The 25,360-nt window shown below is 37.5% G+C and overlaps 1 protein-coding gene across 2 annotated transcripts in view; it reads right to left on the bottom strand.

Annotated features, from left to right (window-relative positions):
- Positions 1–1,210: 1,210 nt before the first annotated feature.
- tprg1 (tumor protein p63 regulated 1) overlaps positions 1,211–25,360 on the bottom strand; it is a 49,374-nt gene continuing 25,224 nt past the window's right edge. Inside the window, exons 5-6 of one of the 2 annotated variants that reach the window (XM_079431840.1) lie at positions 8,133–8,286; positions 1,211–2,369 (exon numbers count right to left, since the gene is read on the bottom strand). In XM_079431840.1, the coding sequence (XP_079287966.1) occupies positions 2,175–2,369; positions 8,133–8,286 (349 nt within the window). In that variant the 3' untranslated portion in view covers positions 1,211–2,174. The remainder of the gene's footprint in view (positions 2,370–8,132; positions 8,287–25,360) is intronic. The other variant, XM_079431839.1, reaches the window with a different exon arrangement.

Below are 25,360 nucleotides of genomic sequence, written 5' to 3'. Positions count from 1 at the left end.
TATATAAAAATGTCACTTTTGAAAATAAATATGATATAACACTGGTCTTTCTGCTTCATCTCACCAGTCTCAAGTGGAATCAAGATTTTGCCACACTACAGTGAAGTTAAGGTGATATGTCTTGCCACTATAACAACAATAATAACACGGTTCATTGCTAATATGGATACTCCAATTAAAAAGACCAATATTATTCATCTTTCACTTATCCTCTTGTGAAATCCAGCTCACTTATGCAGAACAGTGTCATTCTGTCTCTTTTTAAATGCTCTTAGTTTATTTGGCATATGATCCAAGGTTTACTCTGTAGATCTTTTACGAGCAGAGGTGGAGAAGCCATGGCCCGGGGGGACAACAGTGTCTGATCCTGGATTGCAAGACACGTCCCCACTTTCATAGGAAACGCATTAACCCTTTGAGTCCTTCAAGACAAAAATACAAACCTTCATTGGTATCATGTACAAAACTAAGAGGGTAGTGTAGCTAACAGGTTGAGTAAACAAGCCATAGGCTTGTTCTGCTGTAAATCGATATTGTGGGAGGTTGATGAATGGAAAGATTGCACATATTCGCAAAGCTTCTGGTTTGAGATCTGGTCGCAGGCAATAGACGCTGAGCCATTGTGCAGCCTACAGAAATGTAATCAGATAAACAAGAGATTATCACATAACGTTCGCCAGACCATAGTTATGGTGTACATGCTTTAAGTCTGCATTCTCCACACTGGTCACGGGTAAAGATCCTGTGCTGCAGAAAGGTAGTAAACAATATATATATATATATATATATATATATATAGTACTTTAAGGTGTAAAATAACTCATGCATTATCATATATATTCATGTACTATGTACAAATTGTTCCATTTATTCAAAAGCTGCTTTGCATGCTCTCTTGCACAACCCAGTGCTCACTATGCAAGACAGTAATTTTTGTTTCACTAATTGCACATTGTACAGCATTTCCAATTTTTTATTTATTAATTCTGCTTATATGTTCATATATATTATATATATAGTAAATAATATAAATTATATATAAATTGCAATTTATATATAAAATAGTGATTGAATACAAATTGAGTCTTTTTTTATAAATCGACTTATAAATTAAAAATCTATCTTTACTATAATCTTTGTTTTAATTTACCATGAGTGTGAATTCTCTATGAAATGTGATAATACAAAATGAATGACATGATCATATTTCATGGTTAGATGCTAGAAATTAGTATTTTTTTGTCAATTTAATAACAAACGAAAAGCAGCCACAATCAGTGACTACACCATGTTAACCGCATAGGGTCAGTTTTTTTAAGGGGATAATTTAAAATGACCTTAAATGTATAATTTACACAAATACAGTACATTTGTTTTATTTTTGAAACTGTACAATTATAAAACATATATAACAATATTTTCAACAAGACATGGTTACACTGGCCACTCGCCCTACCTTAGAAATGCCCTATAAATCAAAATTGCGCAGACTATTCAGATAAATGAAGCACACATTTTTTTTTAAATGATTCCTAATTGTATTGAATGAAAATATATTGTATTCAGCACTAATGAACTAAGTTTCTGCATTACCATTTATTTTTAAAAAAGACTTCACAATATGTTTGACATTCTTCTGAAGAAACAAATCAAGACGATGAATGTAGTAATTACAAGATAAGGGAAAATCCAGCACTGTGTTCTACTGTAATAATAAACCCTAAACCATCAAACAAATATGACATGTGAACCTTCATGCATCAATTGCCTTGTAAGAAGCCTTGTGATGAGGTAGAATATCAGCATAAATACAGAAAGAAAGGAAAGGCACTTTAAAAATGACATCAGTGCGAGGAATCAGTTTCTGCAGAGAAAAAACTAAAACTAAAAACAAGATATTTCGGCACAGGAAGTCGTTGGAGGAGGGACAACATACTTTGTATGGTATGACAACCCAGGAAATGACTGATATACATTGTTAACATCTTGGGGCAATATAATGAGATGAGACTAAAAGGTTTGATGGACATTGAATGCATTTTAAGAATACAAATATTACCCTCACCTTGATTTAAAATATCCCTCATTATCTTATATAAGTATAAATTACACATGCTCAGCTGGTATAAGAGTATTACTTAGTGTAAACCATCATTGCATGACTCAAAGTGCCCTCAGAAACCTACACTGCCTCGTGCTAAGCAATAGCCCAGCTTGTTTTGGTTCCCTATAAAAGACATCAGACCCACGTATGCTTCAATTAGGATGGGTTGATTCAGCATAAGAACCCCGTTGGCTTTCCCAGGTACAGGATTCTTGCTGTGGGCTTTCTGCGCTGCCGAAGTCAGCTGCTCCCTGAAGTTTTGAATCTAAAAGAGGAAGGAAAATATGGAAAAAGTAATTTGTTCAGTACTAAAACACAGCAAAAACATCTTTAGAAAATTTATTTGACTGAACTCATGTTTGTCAGGTTGGCGGTTTCTGCTTGTCAAAACATTAATGTTTATGTTTTCTCTTTTTTATCTACCATACTTCATTTTTGTTGAACCTGCTGTGCACCTCAGTAGGCGGGGTGGAATGTAAGGAATGGGAATGTGGCTGTGGGATTTGACACCTCCGAAGTCCAAATGACTGGTTATGCGATCTGTGTGGTCACCTGCATAAGACCACTTGCTCACACCTTAAACTACATACATACTTAAAGGACAGCAGATTGTCCTGGACCCCATGGCCACTTTAAGTGAGCCAGGGACCATAACAAATCTAATATCAACCATTTGAAGCTCAGGTTTTTGAAAGTGATCTATCTATACAGATGCTTCAAAATATTACTTGAACTTTATGGTTACACTGTATTTTAAGTTCCAATTCTCAGCATTAACAAACCATTAACTACAACTTTTGCCTCAAACTCATAATTTGCTGCTTATTAATAGTTAATTAATAGTAAGGTAGTTGTTAAGTTTAGGTATTGGGTATGTTAAGGGATGCAGAATATGGTCATGCACAATATATGCTTTATAAGCACTAATAAATGGCCAGTGTGTTAATAATAGGCATGCTAATAAGCAACTAGTTAACAGTGAGAATTGGTCCCTATACTAAAGTTTTACCAACTTTATTTCTTGTCTACTGTCTAAATTTTATTGCAATTAAATAATACAGCCTTAAATCAGGGTTTATGCTTTTTTCTAATGCAGTGACCACCTCTACAAAAAAAGAAAGAAAAATAAGTGCTTAATTATATTGAATATATATATATATATATATATACACACACACACACACACCGGCCACTTTTATTAGGTACACCTGTTCAATTGCTTGGTAACACAAATTGCTAATCAGCCAATCGCATGGCAGCAACTCAATGCATTTAGGCATCTAGTGGCGCTTTTCCACTGCATGGTACGACTCGGCTCGGCACGGTTCAGAACGGCTCAGTTCGGCTCTGTTTGCGTTTCCACAGCAGTTTAGTACTGCTTTAGAGTGGGTGGGATTATTCACGTGTCGTTATAGTTGCGCCGCCTCTACTGCCGTGACTCCTGAAAAACTTTTAAATTCCGCATCGCTCCATTAAGCTCTCGCTGGATCCGCTCCTCGGCTATCACGAGAGGACAGTCTATACTTCCTCAACCGACAACGAAACAGCCATTTTTTGGTTGTTAAAAGAAAGGTGCACTCATTCAAAATAGTTGCGTTCGATCCTTCGCTGGCTGTGCTGATTTAAATCTAGCGGGTCTGTTGTGTCTCGTGCCGCAAGTTCAAATGACGCAAAAAAAAGTTCAAATGACGCAGGCAGTGACGATTTTCTCCGGCCAATCAGTGATCAGCAGGGTTTACACGTCACGTTTTAGTAACGGTACGGCTCGCTTTGAACCTCGGCCGAGGTGGTACTAAAAAAGTACCAGGTACCAGGTACTGTACCCAGTGGAAAACCCCCCAAAAGTAAGCTGTACTGAACCATACCGTGCTGTACCATGCAGTGGAAAAGCGCCATAGATGTGGTGGAAACGACTTGCTGAAGTTCAAACCGAGCATCAGAATGGGGAAGAAAGGGGGTTTAAGTGACTTTGAATGTGGAATGGTTGTTGGTGCCAGACGAGCTGGTCTCAGTATTTCAAAATCTGCTGATCTACTGGGATTTTCATGTACCCCGTGTACCCATCTTCTGATGCTACTTCCAGCAGTATAATGCACCATGTCACAAAGCTCAAATCATCTCAGACTGGTTTCTTGAACATGACAATGAGTTCACTTTACTCAAACGGCCTCCACAGTCACCAGATCTCGATCCAATAGAGCACCTTTGGGATGTGGTGGAACTGTAGATTCGCATCATTGATGTGCAGCCGACAAATATGCAGCAACTGCGTGATGCTATCATATCAATATGGACCAAAATCTCTGAGGAATGTTTCCAACTCCTTGTTGAATCTATGCCATGAAGAATTAAGGCAGTTCTGAAGGCAAAAGTGGGTCCAACCCGGTACTAGCAAGGTGCACCTAATAAAGTGGCCAGTGAGTGTATATATATGAATTGTATTTGCAGATAATGTAATTTTTTCCTGACATGCTTATGTACACTTAAAAAGCGCACTTTGTTATAGTGTCAAATTCTTAATGTAAATTTTAAATGATTGTTTTAGTAATGCTTTGTCATGCACTTTATAGAACATTTTAAATTATGTTTAAGTATATACTAGTGCTGTCAAAATTAGCGTGTTAACGCTGGTCATTCATTTTTCCAGTTTAACAGAGTTAAAACCATTTAACGCAGTTAATGCAGGCGTGGAGCTAGGGTTAGCCACCCCACTCACGAGCTGCTTCGGTCTCTTTTTTTCTTGACAAGAGTTGCGTTTATTTAGACGCTGAACATCTTTGCGACTGCATCAAACAGGAGACTTTTCAGACGTGCACTCCAACTTCACCTCAGCACCAGGCGCCAGTCAAACGAGTGCGGAAAAGGTACACGTGTCAAGGGAACTTCAGTTGAACATCAGTAAAATGCGGTCAGATGAGACTTTGTCAGGCTTTATGTCAGCAAAAACAAAAACAAAATTCCTGTCTAGTGAACGCTGTAGCCTGTATCAGTTCATATTCAAACGCCAATGAAACTACGAGCATGCATGTCAGATCCGTATCACGTTCAGCAGCAGCAGCTCTTAAACAAATAGTAGTCAAATAAAGTAATAACCCAGGTGGTCTGATGTGCGTTAATCAAAGAACAAAAAAAGAGGAAATCAACTTTCGTAGCTCTCGGGATTCATCTATATTTAATTTAGAATGTAGTGTTTGATAACTTTATTCAATTTCTCTATATTTCCTACTTGCTGAAGGGCACAGGCAAATATGACATTTATAATAATGGGTTTATGTGAAGATTGTTTTAAGTTCACTTAAATTAGAAGTTGTTATTTCTTAAAGTCTACTAAATGTTAAAATTGATAGCTCTCAATTATACTGTAATGTTATCATAGTTAACATTACATATAGTCAATGGATAAATATTAGGGAAAAAAGAACAATTTCCTAGAGACATCAGTCGTATTGGTATCAGTGACACTCGCCTTCAGTCATAAAACATATGCCATTAAACAAATATTAAAAATATACTGTCTTTATGTTGTTTCTACATAAACTTTGAAGATTGAATGTGAAATTATTCCAATATCAAAGTATATTTAAAAACTTTAATGTTAGGTAGGATTAATCACTATTAATTTCAGCAGAAACTGTGCGCTTTTGTTTTTTATCGATTGACAGCACTAGTATACACTTAATTTTATATGTTGACTAATATTCTACACATATAAATTACTTGATTATAATTTAAACTGTAGTGTGTTATTGATTACATTTAAATGTAATAATTTTGAATGTACTAAATTGCAACCTGATCATTACAAATATGTATACATACAATTATACATCCAAATATATAATAATAGAAATTAAATTATATGAAATTTTATATAAAGTACTGTATATCTAAGTATATCTTAGTTTACAATAAACACTACAGTACATTCGGCAACATGCTTCAAATATATTTAAGACAATAAAAGTAGTTATAAAATTACATATAAAGATAAACAACTTATGTTGAGCTAACTGCATTTAGCATAATACATTTTAATTTAATTGCAATTCACAAGTGTCTGAAAACATTACATTCGGTTCGCACTTAAGTATTTTCTCTTAAAGTATATTATTTCCATATTAAGAACTATTTTTTTTAAGCATATTTCATTTTCTCAAGGGGGATGCAGACATAAATAGAAGAGAAGGTTGCTTTTATATGCACACAAAGATGAGATAACAAAAATCACTCAAAAATACCTGCACACATAAAAGAAAAAATGTGCTTGGTAAGCAGATGGTTAAAAAAAAAAACCTGTTTTTTTGCAATGGTAGTTTTAAATACAGTAAACTATAATCATTGCCATATTGACATCTAAATGAACAACTTTCAGTGCTTGGCCTCTTAAACCTGAATCATGAGTGTTTCATTGGCAGGAAATAACTTAATGGCATGAATGTACACAGATAAACTATAAACTTAAATTTGAACTTGTTTAACTTTCCACTGGCAAAGCATCACTAAGCCCCTGTCTACAGTAAAACTAATAAGCCTTTCAACCAATAACTTAAGTAGTTTTTCTGCCATGAGTTTCGTTAAGATTTATTCAGGAAATGTTTCCTGACCCTGTGGCTTAAAAAAGAACCCAGTTGGAGAAACGCTGCCTTAAGTAACCTTGCCTCAGCCTCATGTAGTCATTCTTTGAACTCTTTATCATGTAGTAAAATAAATATCGCACCATGCATGTTAATTGAACACGTCATTTCTTCCAAAGTCGACTTCCAAGAAACTGTGGATTCTTACTCCACCTCTACAAGTCCTCTGTAATACTTGTGAGTAACAGCATTTGAGAATGCCTAAGTGAGCTCATATAATGGTCGGGTTTTGTCGTTATGAAGTGTTCTGTGTGTTGCATTGGGATAGAATTCCATCATTAATGAATAACTACACAAGAACACATGAGTAACGCAATATTAGCACTCTAGTAACTACTAGTAGCTAACAAGAAACTCTGATTAATGAATTAGTAAGTAATAGTGCTTAGTCGAATGTGGTATTTCATTATTAGCTAATCAGTAACTATTATTTTTTCATACCTCCCTAAGAACTACTGTATACAGGTTCATAATTAATATGAATAATACATAATGTATAATTAATTCTAAAGTAAAAGTCATGGTAACCCACTAGTAATGACTCAAGTATTACCAAATTCTTCAGAAGGAATTACTAATTATTTGGATCAGTATTCTAAAGTGAAGATCATGATAACTCCCTAGTAACGACTGAAATCATTGTAAGCTTTTGAGAGTGTTGTGAAGCATTGGATAGTAATTATTCAGGTGTTACTACATCCTTCTAAATGAATTACGAATTATTTGGATCAGTATTCTATCATGATAACTCCCTAGTAATTACTGAATTCATTGTAAACTTTTAAGGTTTTTGTAAGGTTTTGGTTAGTAATTCATTTTGCTAGATTTGGTAACACTTAAATCATTACTAGTGGGTTACCGTGATCTTCACTTTAGAATACCGATCCAAATAATTAGTAGTTTCTTCAGAAGGTGTAGTAACACTTGAGTCATTACTATCCAAAACCTTACATACATCTCAAAAGCTTAAAATGACATCAGTCAATATTAGGGAGTTATGATGTTTTTCACTTTAGAATACTGATCCAAGTAGTTAGTAGTTCCTTTAAAATAATTTGATAATTCTTGAGTCATTACTAGTGGGTTACCATGATCTTCATTTTAGAGTTAATTATACATTATGCATAATTCACATTAATTATGAAACTGTATACAGTAGTTCTTAGTAGTTCTCCAGGATATATAAAAAAAAAAAAATGTAGTTATTGATTAACTAATAGTGACCTACCAGTTTCAGCTGAGCGCTATTATTTACTAAATCAATAATCATAGTTTCTTGTTAGGTAATAGTAGTTACTACAATGTTAATAGTGCATTAGTCACTTGTCCCTGTGTAGTTATTCATTAACAAAAGATCAGTATTCTAAAGTGTTACCCTGCATTGTAATACTCACATCACACAGGCGGCCCAGATCCTCATTGGCACTCTTGACAGGGTGATAGGTGAATGTAGTGAAAGGATATTCAACAGAAAAAGGATTCCAACGGGAAGTGAAAGACGGTTCTCTGAGTTTGTCCCAAAACACCCGCACACCCTCACCTTCTCTCCTGAAAAACACACACACATAACAAAATGCTTGTATGCAGGAAAACAATGACATAAATGATAGCATTTCTAGAGAAATATACATTAAACTCTACAGGGGACTTGACTAGGGAATGCTACAGGGGTCCACAGATAAGTTAAGAGAAAAATAGAGTGTGTGTATGTGTGTGTGTGTGTGTGTGGGGGGGGGTAAATAAATAAATAATGTAAACAAACAAACTCAAAATCTCATTTCAGTTCTAGTGGGAGAATGCAGTGAGAGCAAAAAAATAAACGAAATAAAAGACTAGGAAATGTAGAAATTAAAAAAAAGAAAAGAAAATATTTAAAAAATGCATTTCAAAGAACTAAAAAGTCGGCTAAAGCATGCACAAAAATCACTCAACTGTACAAAATCAGGAAGTAACATCTGCTAACCCTTACTAACAAGTGCATTATCTGCTCAATGATTCACAATTTCATGCTTTCAATTGACCCCGCAGACCCCCCAGCTTCGCTCCCTGCCAAAACTGCCAAGTCAATGTAATGTTTGCTAAGCTTAGAGGCAATTCCCTGCGCTCATCAGATTTTCTTTCATTCCCCCTGTCTTTCTCTTTTGCCATTTTAAGTAAATAGATTTTAATGAAAAGCCTAGAGGGGATGTCTTTATTTTCCAAGCTGATGAAACCTCAGAAGACAAGAGAGCGTCTGGCAGCAAACACAGGGCTTTAAAACCTCCAAACACTCGCTCTTTGAAATGTGATGGCACCATTCCATATTTTACAAGCAACTTTCACAATTGACTATGTATAGTTTCTCAATCAGTCATGGTATGAAAGGTGGTATGCTGTGATTTTTACAATTGTCCATACAGTTGTACCAAGAGACTTATCAACATTCTTCATTTAATACCAATTTGTAAGTATTGCATCATGTATTGGTGTAATAAAATAAATTGAAAAGCAATAAAAAAAGTAAATCTGAATTTTAGTTGTGCTTATTGACCGCTTGGTTTCTATTTCGATGTTGTTGCTCCAGGCAGCCCCACCCACAGTGAAATTTCATTGGTTTAAAATCACGCTCCTCATAAATGTATATTAAACATTGAATATGTTCTGATTGGCTGTTATTGTGCCGCATCACACTGCATTTTTGCATTTTCACCAGAATCCTGTTGCATCGTTCCTGTTTACAATATACAGAATGAGGAAGTATATAAAACATTTCACATTTTTATTTGTTCTCAGAACGATTATTTACTAGAGAGAGCTGGGAGATCTGAGAATGAGAGAACTTTTAATGGAATGAGCTTGGTGTAAATTCAACTTCGGGAACATTTCATCTTTGATACACTCTTAAAAATAAAGGTTTCAAAAGGGTGTTTTTGCAGCGATGCCATCAAAGAACCATTTTTGGTTCCCCAAACAACCTTTCAGTCAATAGTTCTTAATATAGTTTAGTTAATGTCAGTAAAGAACTTTATTTTTTAAGAGTGTAGAGTTTTTAAAATGGAAGTGAAAGAAGTTATATTTTGTTACTGACATTTGATAAATGTGTGGCATGAGAAAAACACTTCTCGTGTGTCTCGCTGAGACTGATGTGCCCTTCAGCACAACACCATGGCAGTTAATCATATGTAACCAGTGATCTAGTGGTCCTCCTTCACTCTCATACAGACAGACTGGGCTCCAGGTAAAGTCAAGCATCTACTGTAATCACTACAAAGCACTCAGTGTTAAGCCGCAGGAGGTTAACTGTCCTTTTCTGTTTTTCTGAGCTGACAGATGGATACATTATGCCTGAGGGTTGAAACAACTGATTCCTTTTTTTCTCCATTTACTCTCCACTTCACTTTTCCCAACACTCTCCACTTATTTACTATTTCTCTGCATTTGTCACAAATGATATATTTCAAAGATATGACAGTGCTTGCATAGACTGAAAAAAAAGTTAACCTAAAATGGTAGTATCTACAACCCGAATTCAGGAAATGTTGGGACATTTTTTTATTTGAATAAAATGAAAACTAAAAGACTTTCAAATCACATGAGACAATATTTTATTCACAATAGAACATAGATAACATAAATGTTTAAATGGAGAAATTTTACACTTTTTTTCTACTAAATGAGCTCATTTCAATTTTGATGCCTGCTACAGGTCTCAAAAAATGTGGCACAGGGGCAACAAAGGGCTGAAAAAGCAAGAAATTTTGAAAAGATTCAGTTGGGAGAACATCTAGCAACTAATTAAGTTAATTGATATCAAGTCTGTAACATGATTAGCTATAAGAGGGATGTCTTAGAGAGGCAGAGTCTCCCAGAAGTAAAGGTGGGCAGAGGCTCTCCTCAACCTCATTTTTTTATGGGTTAAAACCAGTGTTGGAAAAAGTTACTTTTAAAAGTAATGCATTACAATATTGCGTTACTCCCTAAAAAAGTAACTAATTACGTTAGTTACTTTTTATGGAAAGTAATTACATTACTTTTGAGTTACTTTTTAAATCTGGGCAGGGCTTGCTTGTTTGTTTTTAATATAAAAAGTTATTTTTTTACAACTGTAAAAGCCCTTTCACAACAAAAGTGAAATGAATACATCTCAGGCTGAAGGAAATGTAAAAACATGTCTGTACAGTAGAGGGCACATCTCAAACAAATTGCATGAAGAATTTGATGCAGGAGAAGAAAGTTTAACACTATTCAGCAAAAACAAAAATGAAACACAAATGTGTAATTTTTGCTTAGAATGGTTGAATTGGATCATTGAAGGTCAGTAGCAAAGACATTGGTTAATAAAATGATTTTATTAATTTTGAGGAATACTGAATCTGTTTTTGTGCAGATGAGTAAATAAATACATGTTCATATTTAGTCTAGAACTACAGTATGCATTATGTTCACACAGTCCGCACAACGCCTCTGCACTTACTCCCGATTTCTCTCAACATGGCAACACGAGAGCTGTCAATCAAGACATGCCGTTACTTATTTGAAAAAGTAACTCAGATATTTCCTTCTAAATTAAAGTGTTACTTTACAAGTTACTTAAAAAAAGTAATCCGATTACATAACTCATTTACTTGTAATGTGTTATCCCAACACTGGTTAAAACAGGTAAACAGCTCTTTAAGGTAACAATTGCAAGTTACCACTTTTTAACTATAGTCATGCTCATACGATTTCAAGATATATGATATTGTAAGCATATGTTGCATATACATTATTACAGTTGTGGTCAGAATTATTGGAACCCTTGGTAAATATGATCAAAGAAGACTGTGAAAATTAACCTGCTTTGTTAATCCTTTTGATCTTTTATTTAAAAAAATCACAAAAAGCTAACCTTTCATTGGATAATAAGAATTTAAAATGGGGGGAAATATCATTATGAAATAAATGTTTTTCTCAAACACACGTTGGACACAATTATTGGCACCTTTTTATTCAATACTTTTTGAAACCTCCATTTGTCAGTTTAACAGCTCTAAATCTTCTCCTATAATGCCTGATGAGGTTAGAGAACACCTGACAAGAGATCAGAGACCATTCCTTCATCCAGAATCACTCCAGATCCTTTAGATTCACAGCTCCATGACGGTGCTTCTTCTCTTCAGTTCACCTCACTCATTTTCTACAGGGTTCAGATCAGAGGACTGGAATGGCCAGCAGAAGCTTGGTTTTGTGCTCAGTGACCCATTTTTGTGTTGTTTTTGAGGTTTGTGTTTGGATTATTGTATGGCTGGAAGATCCAAACATGGCCCATTATAAGATTTCTAATAGAATCAGTCACTTATTGATTTTTTATCTGTTGGTATTTGATAGAATCCATGATGCCATGTGTCTGAACAAGATGTCCAGGACCTCCAGCAGAAATATAGGCCCACAACATCACAAATACAGCAGTAGATTTCATTGTACACATGGGGTACTTTTTATCCCTGTGTTCACCAAACCCATCTTGAGTGTTTGCTGCTAAAAAGCTCATTTTTTAGTTTCATCTGACCATAGAAGCCAGTCCCATTTGAAGTGCCAGTCCTGTCTGATAACTGAATATGCTGGAGTTTGTTTTTGGATGAGCTAGGAGAATTTTTCTTGAAATCCTCCCAAACAACATGTGGTGATGTAGGGGCTGTTTGACAATTTTTTTTTAAGGTTTTCTGACCCCGAGACTCAACTATTTTCTGCAATTCTCCAGCTGTGATCCTTGATGAGTCTTTAGCCACTCAAACTCTCCTTCTCACCGTGCATTACGACGATATAGACACACGTCCTCTTCCAGGCAGTTTCATTACATTTTCTGTTGATTGGAAATTCTTAATTATTGCCCTGATGGTGGAAATGGGGATTTTCACTGCTCTAGCTCTTTTCTTAAAGCCACTTCACTAATTTGTGAAGCTCAATTATCTTTTGCTGCACATCAGAAATATATTCTTTGTTTTTTCTCATTGTGATGGATGATTAAGGGAATTTGGACTTTGTTTTCCCTCCTATTTATATTTCTGTGAAACAGGAAGCCATGGCTGGATAATTTCATGTTCATAATCACCCTAGAGTGCTCAAAATTGTGAATATGAATGGGAGTATACTTCAGAGATATTTTACTCTTAAGAATTTCTAGGGGTGCCAATAATTGTGTCCAACGTGTGTTTGAGAAAAACATTTATTTCATAATGATATTTCCCCCATTTTAAATTCTTATTATCCAATGAAAGGTTAGCTTTTTGTGAATTTTTTAAATAAAAGATCAAAAGGATTAACAAAGCAGGTTAATTTTCACAGTCTTCTTTGATCATATTTACCAAGGGTTCCAATAATTCTGACCACAACTGTATATACAAATTAGATTAACTTATATGTATTTAACTTTAATGTTTAAATGTTGCATTTAACAAGTTGCTAATATTTTTATTCTTATTTGGTGTTCCATGGATGACAGCATACAGGTTTGGAAATAAATGAGGGCAAGCAGTCTATCTGTTCTTCACATAAACTTATAAGGAATTAGAATAGAGTACAAGTATGGACTACAACATGATCATACGTGATCAAACTATCATCAATATCCTGCTTCAGAAATAACAATTTAAAAGCTTACAGGTGTGGAATGAAATAAGAGTCAATGATGACTAAAACATTATTTATTTATTCAATGAAAAAAAATGTATAGTAGGTTTTTTGGGAAGGGGGCGTAAATGACTTCTTTGAGTATGTTCCATTTCTGTTTTTTTCATTTAGGTTATTTAATATGGTACACATATATATTACATATATATACACACACAGGTGCATCTCAGAACTTATTTCAAAAAGTGAAACTTTCATATATTTTAGATTCATTACATTAAAACAAAACAAAAAAAATACTTTTGAAGTGTTTTACTTTACATTTTAATGATTAGAGCTTACAGCTCAAGAAAGTCAAAAATCAGTATCTCAAAATATTAGAATATTTCCTAAGATCAATCAAAAACAGAAAAGTTCAAGTTCTTTAAAGTATGTTTATTTATGCACTCAATACTTGTTCGGGGCTCCTTTAGCACACATTCCAGCATCAGTGAGGAATGGCATGGAAGCGATCAGCCTGCGGCTCTGCTAAAGGCACTATTGAGCCTTTAGCTCATCTGGATTGTTGGATTGACTGTTTGTCATATTTCTCTTGAAAATATCCCATAAATTCCATATGGGGTTCAGGTCAGGCATGTTGGCTGGCCAATCAAGCACAGTAATATCATGGTCAGCAAAGCACTTGGAAGTGGTTTTGGTTCTGTGGGCAGGTGTTAAAGTCCTGCTGGAAAATGAAATCAGCATCTCCATAAAGCTTGTCAGCAGATGGAAGCATAAAGTGCTCTAAAATCTCCTGGTAGACGGCTGCATTGACTTTTGACTTGATAAAACACAATGGACCAACATCAGCAGACGTCACGGCACCCCAAATCATCACTGACTTCGGAAACTTCACACTGGACTTCAAGCAGCTTGGATTCTGTGCCTCTCCACTCTTCCTCCAGACCATGATTTCCAAATGAAAAGTAAAATGTACTTTTATCTGAAAAGAGGACTTTGGACCACTGAGCAACAGTCCAGTTCTTTTTCTCCTTAGCCCAGGAAAGATGCTTCTGACGATGTTTCTGTTTCAGAAGTGGCTTGGTAGCCCTTTTCCTGAAGACGTCTGAGCGTGGTGACTCTTGATGCACTGACTCCAGCTTCAGTCCACTCCTTGTGAAGCTCTCCCAAGTGTCTGAATCGGCTTTGCTTGAGAGTATTCTCAAGCTTGCGGTCATCCCTGTTGCTTGTGCACATTTTCCTACCCAAATTCTTCCTTCCAGTCAACTTTGCATTTAATATGCTTTGATACAGTACTCCTTGAACAGCCACCCCTTTCAGTAATGACCCTCTGTGACTTACCCTCTTTGTGGAGGGTTTCAATGATCGACTTCTGGACCATTGCCAAGTCAGAAGTGTTCCCCATTATTGTGGTTTCAAAGAACAAGAGATACCCAGAGTTTATACTGTATGGATGGTCATTTATTGAAACTCAAATGTAAATATTCTAATATTTTGAGATACAGATTTTTGACTTTCATGAGCTGTACGCTCTAATCATCAAAATTAAAACAAAACAAACTTTTGAAGTGTTTTACTTTACATGTAATGAATCTAAAATATATGAAAGTTTTACTTTTTGAAATAAGTTACAAGAAAAAATTAACTTTTTCACCATATTCTAATTTTCTAAGATGCGCCTGTATATAAAACATACACCTTTTGTTTTCAGTGTACACAAAGATGTCAGTGCTTGGAATCTCTACATAAATTCATAAAAAGGCTTTTATGAATACATATCCCCATCTTCAACACAAGACAATAGATTTGATCATGTGCACAGTTGCTTAAAATGTGCATGTTGCATTTTCAGGTGTGTCGTACTTTGGAAAAACCAACAGATTCTAGAACACATCTTAAGCAGGACCAGTTCCTGCCAAACACACATACCTTTAAGCTACAGAAAAAGAGGGACTCTTTAGATAGAAAAAAAGAAAAAACATAACTACAGGGCAAGGCTGTGTCTCCAGCTCTCCCAGTGCTGCCTGTGTTTACACTAACACTCAGACCTTGACAATGGCTGCTGAGGTATCACTGGCTACACCCTGCTGAATAAACTGTTGTGTTGAGAGAAAAAGAGAGGAAAGGTGATTATGGGACGGTACAAAGCCTGACTCTGAGAAAAAGCTGAAAATTTGACTGTTCATTGAGTATATAAGGTTTTTGTATGTTTGCTTAAAAGCGTAAAATGTGCTTTGTGTGTACATGAGCAAGTATACATGCATACATTGTTGGTGAGAAAGCAATTTACTCTGTTTGTGTGTGTGAGTTGATTCCAGAGGTAAGCTATCAGTACGCGAGGGCCAGTTGAGACAGGCAGAGGGCTGGGCCACAGCAGCCAGCGGGCTGGGACATTCACTGTTTATGGTACAGGCTTGAACTTTCACTGATCATTGCCACGATTCTCTCTCTCTCCTACACACACACATACACAGACTATTTCATTCCATCACTCTACATGATTGAGAAAGATTGAGAAGGGGAGGGAAAGGGAGGGATCAAAAGAAAAGGTGAAAAAGAGAAGGTGAAAAATGAATGCTAGGATCTGTCATGCATGACGCACAAGCTTTTCTGAGACGCGTTACACACAGGAGTGCATTCCTAGAAGTAAAGTCACACTAAATTGAATGTTTCCTGCTGGCCATAAAATTGGAATAATGTTTATGTAAAGTACTTTATGGAACAGTGGTTCTTAATCCTGGCCCTGGGGACCCACCGCTCTACACATTTTGTATGTCTCCCTTCTCTGACACACTCTGTTAAGTTCATGGAGTCTCTCCTAACAAGCTGATGATCTGAATCAGGTGTTAAATAAGGGAGACATACAAACTCTGGATAGAGGGGGTCCAGGATCAAGAATCACTGTTGTAAAATACAGCATTTTTTTACATAAATTGTGTGTGTGTGTGTGTATATATATATATATATATATATATATATATATATATATATATATATATTGTGACAAGTCGGCTGCCTCCCCCCTGTCCGTCATCACCACCCCGTCCCATATTCGCCGCCCTTCACCAGGCTCCCGACAGGAGTGGGTGTGTGAGAGGAGGGGCGCTGAAACAGCCAGGGCTGGCGGCGTGTGATGAGGCGCACCTGACGTGAATAGAGCCTCATCACCGCCGCCGTTAAATGCCGAACGCGCCTCTCCTCGGGAGACCGGTCTCTCCCCCGTGCATGCACGCTGGTGTCCTCGTGGGTCCAGGAAGGGAGCGTCGAGGAGGACTGCCGCACCCGTTAGGCGGCTGACGGGCCAGGATGCCGGGCCGCCGAATCCCCCAGAAGTGCCGGGATTTCCGCAGATGGACGAAGCCGCGCCAGAGACGCCGCCGCCACTCGCTCCCGGCCCCGAGAGGGGAGCGCGTGCGGCCACCGGACTCCGCCCCTTCCCTGGACCCTTCCCTCCTGAACACTGCCCTCCTACACAGCCCCGCAGCACGACGAGGACACCAGATCCCTGTTTATTTTGGACACTTTTCCCCCTTTGGACACTTTATTTTGATATATTGTTTAATAAAAACCTCTCCGAGGCTTGACGCCACGCCCACTGTGTCTGTCGTTGGCTCCTCCCACCACAATATATATATATATATATATATATATATATACACACTCACCTAAAGGATTATTAGGAACACCATACTAATACTGTGTTTGACCCCCTTTCGCCTTCAGAACTGCCTTAATTCTACGTGGCATTGATTCAACAAGCTGCTGAAAGCATTCTTTAGAAATGTTGGCCCATATTGATAGGATAGCATCTTGCAGTTGATGGAGATTTGTGGGATGCACATCAAGGGCACGAAGCTCCCGTTCCACCACATCCCAAAGATGCTCTATTGGGTTGAGATCTGGTGACTGTGGGGGCCATTTTAGTACAGTGAACTCATTGTCATGTTCAAGAAACCAATTTGAAATGATTCGAGCTTTGTGACATGGTGCATTATCCTGCTAGAAGTAGCCATCAGAGGATGGGTACATGGTGGTCATAAAGGGATGGACATGGTCAGAAACAATGCTCAGGTAGGCCGTGGCATTTAAACGATGCCCAATTGGCACTAAGGGGCCTAAAGTGTGTCAAGAAAACATCCCCCACACCATTACACCACCACCACCAGCCTGCACAGTGGTAACAAGGCATGATGGATCCATGTTCTCATTCTTTTTACGCCAAATTCTGACTCTACCATCTGAATGTCTCAACAGAAATCGAGACTCATCAGACCAGGCAACATTTTTCCAGTCTTCAACCGTCCAATTTTGGTGAGCTCGTGCAAATTGTAGCCTCTTTTTCCTATTTGTAGTGGAGATGAGTGGTACCCGGTGGGGTCTTCTGCTGTTGTAGCCCCTCCGCCTCAAGGTTGTGTGTGTTGTGGCTTCACAAATGCTTTGCTGCATACCTCGGTTGTAACGAGTGGTTATTTCAGTCAAAGTTGCTCTTCTATCAGCTTGAATCAGTCGGCCCATTCTCCTCTGACCTCTAGCTTCAACAAGGCATTTTCGCCCACAGGACTGCATACTGGATGTTTTTCCGTTTTCACACCATTCTTTGTAAACCCTAGAAATGGTTGTGCGTGAAAATCCCAGTAACTGAGCAGATTGTGAAATACTCAGACCGGCCCGTCTGGCACCAACAACCATGTCACGCTCAAAATTGCTTAAATCACCTTTCTTTCCCATTCTGACATTCAGTTTGGAGTTCAGGAGATTGTCTTGACCAGGACCACACCCCTAAATGCATTGAAGCAACTGCCATGTGATTGGTTGATTAGATAATTGCATTAATGAGAAATTGAACAGGTGTTCCTAATAATCCTTTAGGTGAGTGTATATATACTAGGGGTGGCACGGTACACAGATGTCACGGTTCGGTACGTACCTCGGTTCGGGGGTCACGGTTCGATACAATTTCGGTACAACAGGGAAAAAAAAGACATCTACTTTGCTCAGTTTCTTTTATTTTGATGTGAAAATGCTAAATATTATTACATGTTATATATATAAAATCTGTTTTGTTTTCATTGTGAGTGTACACAAATAAAAGCAGACCTTTAACTACAAGCAACAGCACAAATAAAAATACAATAGAGTAAAGATACAAATAAAATAATCAGTGATTTTCAGGGTTTTTTTTAGGTACAGAAATTGAAGTACGATTAAAGTAATCAAAGGTAAAACAGCATTGCATATTTGACTGTATAAATTAAAGATTACTCTTTATTAAAGTTACAAAAGCGATTCAATCAAGAGCAGTGAGTGATTTCTTTGTTGTTGCTGTTTATTTAATATTAACTGTCACTTTAAGAGAAAGCACTGATACTGTACGCCCAGCCGGCTATGTCTGCTATAGGATACTTACCAAGACGGGCATTTTGACAGAATTTTGTGTGAATTTATCCATTAAAACACAATACTTCAGAGAGAGCTTCATATTTGCGCGCGTTCTGAGGCGCAGGTTTGTGCGCTTCTGATGAGCGCACGCACAAATCTTCTCACTGCGCGCGCGAGCTCGCGTCCTCTGGCTCTTAAATATTTGAGCTGGCAAAGCTTACATGACTTTAGTCTAAACACCGATATCAACGTGTGCTGTTCAGGTCTCACCTGTGCGCGCGCTATCAGCACCGGGTGATGACGGAATAAATGCTCATATTCCAGCATACGCACTCGCATTGAACAAGAGTGAATGATTTGTCCACTTATTTTTTTTTTTTTCTTTCTCATCGCTGTTGTTATAATGTACTGGGAAGCCAGAATGCGCATCCATTAACAGAAACATACATTAGCCGAAACCTATTTGTTTTACGTGTTATTTATAACAAACCACATGCGTTGTCAGAATTCAGTTGAACCGCGGTCCTAGCGCGTGCCGAACCGTGTGTGGAGAACCGTGCGGTTCGGTTTTTTTCCGCGAACCGTGCCACCCCTAATATATACACACACACATACACACAGTGGTGTGAAAAGGTTTTTTGCCCCTTCCTTTTTTTCTTTTTTTATTTTGTGCATATTTGTCACACATGAATGATTCAGATAATCATATAAATTTTAATATTACACAAAGATAACCCGAGTAAATACAAAATGCAGTTGGGAAATAATGATTTCATTTATTAAAGGGGTCATATGATGTTGCTAAAAAGAACAATATTTTGTGTATTTGTGTAATGCCATGTGTTTATGTGGTTTAAAGTTCAAAAAACATTATTTTCCACATGCTGTACATTATTGTTACTCCTCTATGCCCAGCCTTTCTGAAACGCGTCCATTTTTACAAAGCTCATTGTTCAGAGGCGTGCTCTGATTGGCCAGCTATCCAGTGCATTATGATTGGCCAAATATCTCAAGCGTGTGACGGAAATGTTACGCCCCTCACCATATTGTGATGGCGTTTCCTAACGCCGACAAGACTAAAACAATAAAACCCATTACAAACTAAGCATTTGTTGCATCCAGTGGGGACATAATTACTTATTATAATCACTTATACTGTATTTTTACGCGTTGCATCGTGCCGTGTAAACATTACCATGTCTGCATTTGTGATCGGAGAAACAACAAACAACAAGAGCTACTCTACACTGCTCAAAACTCACGTTTGAATTGTCAGTAGCAGAAAAGTACTTACAGGCTAGTAAGAAGTGCCAGACTGTCCTTGCAAAGTTGGAATTGCCCCACTTTATAAAAACATCTTTTGAGCAAGCCAGCATTGTAGGCTACTCTCCTGCCAGGTTCAGGAAAGAGTCCTCCGTAAAATGTGCTGCACACACTCGAATATTTGCATTGTACTGCTCTGGAACAGTGTTGTAAATACAACTTAACCACTCATTTCTAGTTGTGTCCTCTTTTGGAAGCCCAAACAAAGTAGTTTCACTCACACAATGAAACACAGCGTTTCCACGACATGGTGCCGGCGGCAGCAACAATACTACAGCGTGAATAAAAATCACATCCTCTTTCATTGCGAATGAAAATCTCCCCACATCGTGACGTAGACATGTGGGGGTGTGTGCGAATGAGCCGTTTTAGGGGGGCGTGGACAAGTCTTAACTTTTATAAAGAATGTCTCTTTGGTTTTGAGACTTTAGTCTTTGCAACGTCAGGGTTCTCATCTATGCACAAACAGGTTGTAACACTCCAAAGAGAAAGGGAAACTTGAAATCGCAAGGGAAAAAAAACCCTTTAAGGGAAAAAATACCCACTGCTCTGGATGTGTGTTCACTGCTGTGTGTGTGCACGTTTAGATGGGTTAAATGCAGAGCACGAATTCCGAGTATGGGTCACCATACTTGGCAGTATGTCACTTCACTTCATACTTCATATAAAAGCTGTCCAAAAGCAGTAGGAAGAGTCACGTGACGTGCTCATGAACCTAGTCGCACTTGAGTAGAGCTCCGTACGTTTGGCCTCTTTTTGCTAATTTTTTTAGTTTTGTTTTAAGTTTTATTCATTGGTGGTGCTTTACCTGATGGCATACAGTCATAACCAGCAGGAGTTGTCTCCATCGGCTTCTCCGATTAAGAAGAAATCCAAGCCACCGATCGCGAGTGATATGGTGGACAAGATGGCGAACACTGTTACACACTTTGAGGACATTCTAAGAACCGAGTTGACGGCGATGCGGAACGAGTTTGCTTCTCACATGTCAGTTGTTCAGTCGCTATGCTCTAAACTGGATCTTCTTACAGGGGAGATGAGAGAACAAAAGAAAGTCGTCGCAGATCACGATAGACACGCTCGAGCAACAGGTTGTGGACTTACAGGATCGCAATAGGCGCAGCAATCTGCGTCTGGTCGGATTGCCTGAAGGTTCTGAAAAGGACGACCCTATGGGCTTTTTGAAAAGATCTCTACCGACATGGCTCCCGTCTCTGGCGGGCAAAGAGATTGAAGTGGAGCGAGCGCATCGCGTGTACACAAGGCTCTCTTCAGATCGCGCTAAACCACGGGTTTACCAAAATTTTCTCCTTTATCCTGCATATATGAAGGTCATTCTCAATCAAGGTGAACCTAAAATCCTATAGTCCCCAGAAGAAGCAAAAGATTTTCTCAGATCCCTTTCATACACCAGCTCTCAGTGAACTTCAGCTGGACATTTGCTGTCTAATCGGAGAGGAGATGCTCTAAATGGTTAGGTGACTGTGTCTTTCACTGTTCACTTTAATGTTCACTACTTAATTCATAGTTCATTGTGCATACAGTATCGCTTACTGATTATGATATTTTATTTGTTTTAGTTGTATTCTGTATCTCTCTTTTCTTTCTATCTTTATTTTATTATTATTTATTTATCTTTTTTAAATAGAAATACTACCTAGTCAATATGTGAATATGGGGCCAAATGTTGGCCTACAGTAATGTGCAGGTTTTTGTTGATGGCACGGACCATATTAAGGGGTGCTGGCAGATCAAGGTTTGATCTTGGTTTGATCTGTCATAGTTCATGGGAATGTGTTTATTTTTTTTGAATGGTAACGGGGAGGGTGGGGGGTGGTTTAATGGTAGACTCCACTGGTTTTATTCTCAAACTTGTATTTTGTCTTATTATGCAGTAATTCTGTTTGACACCTATGACTGACCTTAATATTCTGAGTTGCAATATTAATGGACTAAATGGCTCTCACAAATGTACAGGTTTTCTGGATTTTTTGCGAAGAAGAAAGATTGATATAGTGTTAGTTCAAGAATCCCATTTGAAAGAGGAGGATATACACAGGTGTAATAATAAGTTTTATGAAGTGGTATCTCACTCATCTTTTGATACTAAAACCAAGGGTGTCCTAATCTTGGTCCAGAGGACTTTAAATATTACTATTTTAGATAAAGGTTGTGATACAGATGGTAGAATAATACATATAAAAACAATAGTGAATAGGAATTTTGTATTTATCTCAGTTTATGCCCCTTGTACTCCTGACCCTACTTTTTTCTCTGTTTTGTCAAGCTATCTCTTGAAGTTTTCAGATTTTTAAATTGTATTGGGTGCAGATATGAATTCTGTAATGTCGCATATCCTAGATAGATCTGGACCAAAGGAATCACACTCTCAAGATTTGTGTTCTGACAAACTTCGGCAATGTGTAACCTCATCCTCATTGGTGGATAGTTGGCGTTTATTAAATCCTTCTGCTAAGTCTTTCACTTTCTTTTCTGCTACTCATAAATCCTATTCGCGAATTGACTATATTTTCATTTCTACTTCTTTATCTTCAGCCGTTCGTGATATCTGTTTCTTATCTTTGTCGGATCATGATGGAAACTTGTGCAGATTATCTTTGATCCCTCGGCCATCTCGTGCCACTAGATGGCGATTTAACCCTAAATTGTTACAGGATGAACATTTTTGCAGTCAATTCAGAAATAAATTTTCTGAGTTTATTGAAATTAACCAAGGTTCAGTGGATGATCCTCGAACACTTTGGAATGCAGTTAAAGGATTTATAAGGAATAACTCAATTTCATATGCCTCTTTCCTTCAGAAAAACCAACACAAAAAGATGGAATCTGGAATCACAGCTCCAGAATCTGACTAGAGATAATCAGCGTTGTTTCTCAGACAATACACTCAGTAAAATCATGGCGTTTAGGTCTGAACTCAATTCATTACTGAGATCCAGGGCAGAATTCCTGATCCAAAGATCAAGGCAGAATTATTATTTTCAAAGGAGTAGACCAAGTCACCTTTTAGCCCTAAGATTATGCAACAGTGAAAAGTTTGCTAATATTTCAGCAGTGAAATCCCAATCTGGGCTCATTGTGACAGACCCAAAAGACATTAATATCGTATACCTGGCTGAACCAATCTCTCTGCAGGAGCTGGAGTCAGCAATTCGATCTATGAACAAGGGGAAATCCCCAGGCATAGATGGCATTCCAATCGAATTGTATCCTACTTTTTGGTAGAATTTAGGCACCCTCATGTTAGATATGATACATTTTTCAGTTACTCAAGGCTCATTTCACCCATCCATTAATATAGCTGTTATTTCTCTCTAGTTAAAAAAAAGAGATCCTACTTCCTGTTCTAGTTACCGGCCACTTTCTTTGATAGGGACTGATGTTAAATTATATGCTAAAGTACTATCTCGCCGTCTAAAGAAATTTATGAATAGGCTAGTTCATCATGACCAAACAGGATTCATTAAATCTCGCTCAGCTTCGGATAACTTACGCAGGTTATATCATATTATTAATTCAAACAATAATTTGTCATCCCCTTGTGCAGTATTATCTCTAGATGCGATGAAAGCTTTTGACCAGCTAGAATGGAACTATTTATGGGTGGTTCTACAGCATCTTGGTCTGAGATCGAGTTTCATAAATATGATAAAAGTTCTGTATGCCAATCCAGCAGCCACTGTTCTCACAGGTGCTGTTCGCTCTAACCCATTATTTATACATTGAGGTACTCGTCAGGGTTGCCCGCTGTCTCCTCTTCCTACTTCCTTTCAGGCCCGTATATCATTGATTAAAATGAATGTTCTCCCACGTATTCATTTCTTTTCTTCCATGATTCCTCTCACTCCACCGGTTGGCTACTGGAATAAACTAGATGCATGTGTTTCATGGTATATATGGGATCGGAAACGTCCTGTTATTAAACTGACTACCTTACAACAATGTAGATTACATGGAGGTCTTTCTTTTCCTAATTTTAGACTGTATGCTCAAGCTTTTTCCCTCCGCCCTTTAGCAGTTTGGTTTAATCTTGACGCTTCTGTGTCTTGGAGAGCAATTGAGGAATCTATCGTTTATCCATATAAATTGAAGCATCTTGTTTGTTCAGGAGTTCCGCTTAGGCAGTGTAAATCTCGGTTTGGTCCCATTGTAACCCATATCCTCTCCACATGGAGGGATGTTGAAAGACGTTCACAACTAGCTACAAAATGGCATAGGCATTCGCCTATTTTCCACAACAATAACCTTTTGTCAGGCAGTACTCCATTTCATTGTCCGCAATGGACTCATAATAAAGTAAACACTCTGGGAGATATCTATGATGATAGTGGTTTAAAATCCTTACAGAATCTTAAAACTCAATATAATCTGCCAGGCACTTCCTTTTTTATGTATTTGTGCATTAGATCAGCCCTACGGGCATATGGGGTGCCTTGGAACTCTCAACTGCCTGTTCACCCTTTGCGCAAACTAATCCTTCCTTCTGAGGAATCTCCCTCCTCTGCTTCAGTCATCTATCTCTTTCTTCTTGAGCATTCACACAAACCTATATCTATTACAACTGTTTGGGCTAAGGATCTTAATGAGGATGTGCATGTTTTATTTTCCGATCAGGTATGGGGTATGTTTAAATTGTCTTCTAAAAACCCTAATCACCAAATGATTCATTGGAAATTGCTGCATAGGGTTTACTTGACTCCAATGAAACGTTTTTATATGAATCTGTCGTCTTCTCGACAGATTCACAGTGTAATCTCTGTTACCAAGGATGTTTAGGCACGTTTTTGCATTTTTTTTGGGAGTGCCCCTCTCTCTCACCTTTTTGGACTCTATCTCACAGGACCTATCATATTTGTTGGGTACTGGGATATGTTTGACTCCGCGCCATTTTTTCATGAATGTCTTTTGGGACTTCACCTTGTCCGTCCAACAAAGATGTTTACAGTAAGCTTCTCTCACAGCAGCAAAAAAATAGCTTGTCAACCATTGGAATCTTCCTCACACAATAGACATACGAACTTGGACTGTGTATTTGTTGGACATTATCTCAATGGAACTCTCTACTTCTCGTATACATGGATCTAACGTGAAAACTGTAAATTGATGGCATTCATCTTTTAATGTTGTGTCTTCTTTTCTAAAATCTTTGTAAAAATAATTTTATTGTTATTTATCTATTAATATTAATTAATGTGTTTATTATTATTATTTATTTAATTTTACTTGTTTATTTATATTTTGAGTCTACCAAGGGGTGGGTTTTAAATTTGTACAGCTGCTTTTTGTTTTGTACTACTGTTCCACATAATAA

Source organism: Barbus barbus (assembly GCF_936440315.1).
Source record: "Barbus barbus genome assembly, chromosome: 13".
Classification (NCBI taxonomy): Eukaryota; Metazoa; Chordata; class Actinopteri; order Cypriniformes; family Cyprinidae; genus Barbus; species Barbus barbus.
Note: the sequence above shows the minus strand (reverse complement) of the source record. Positions and strands in the feature narration are given on the sequence as shown.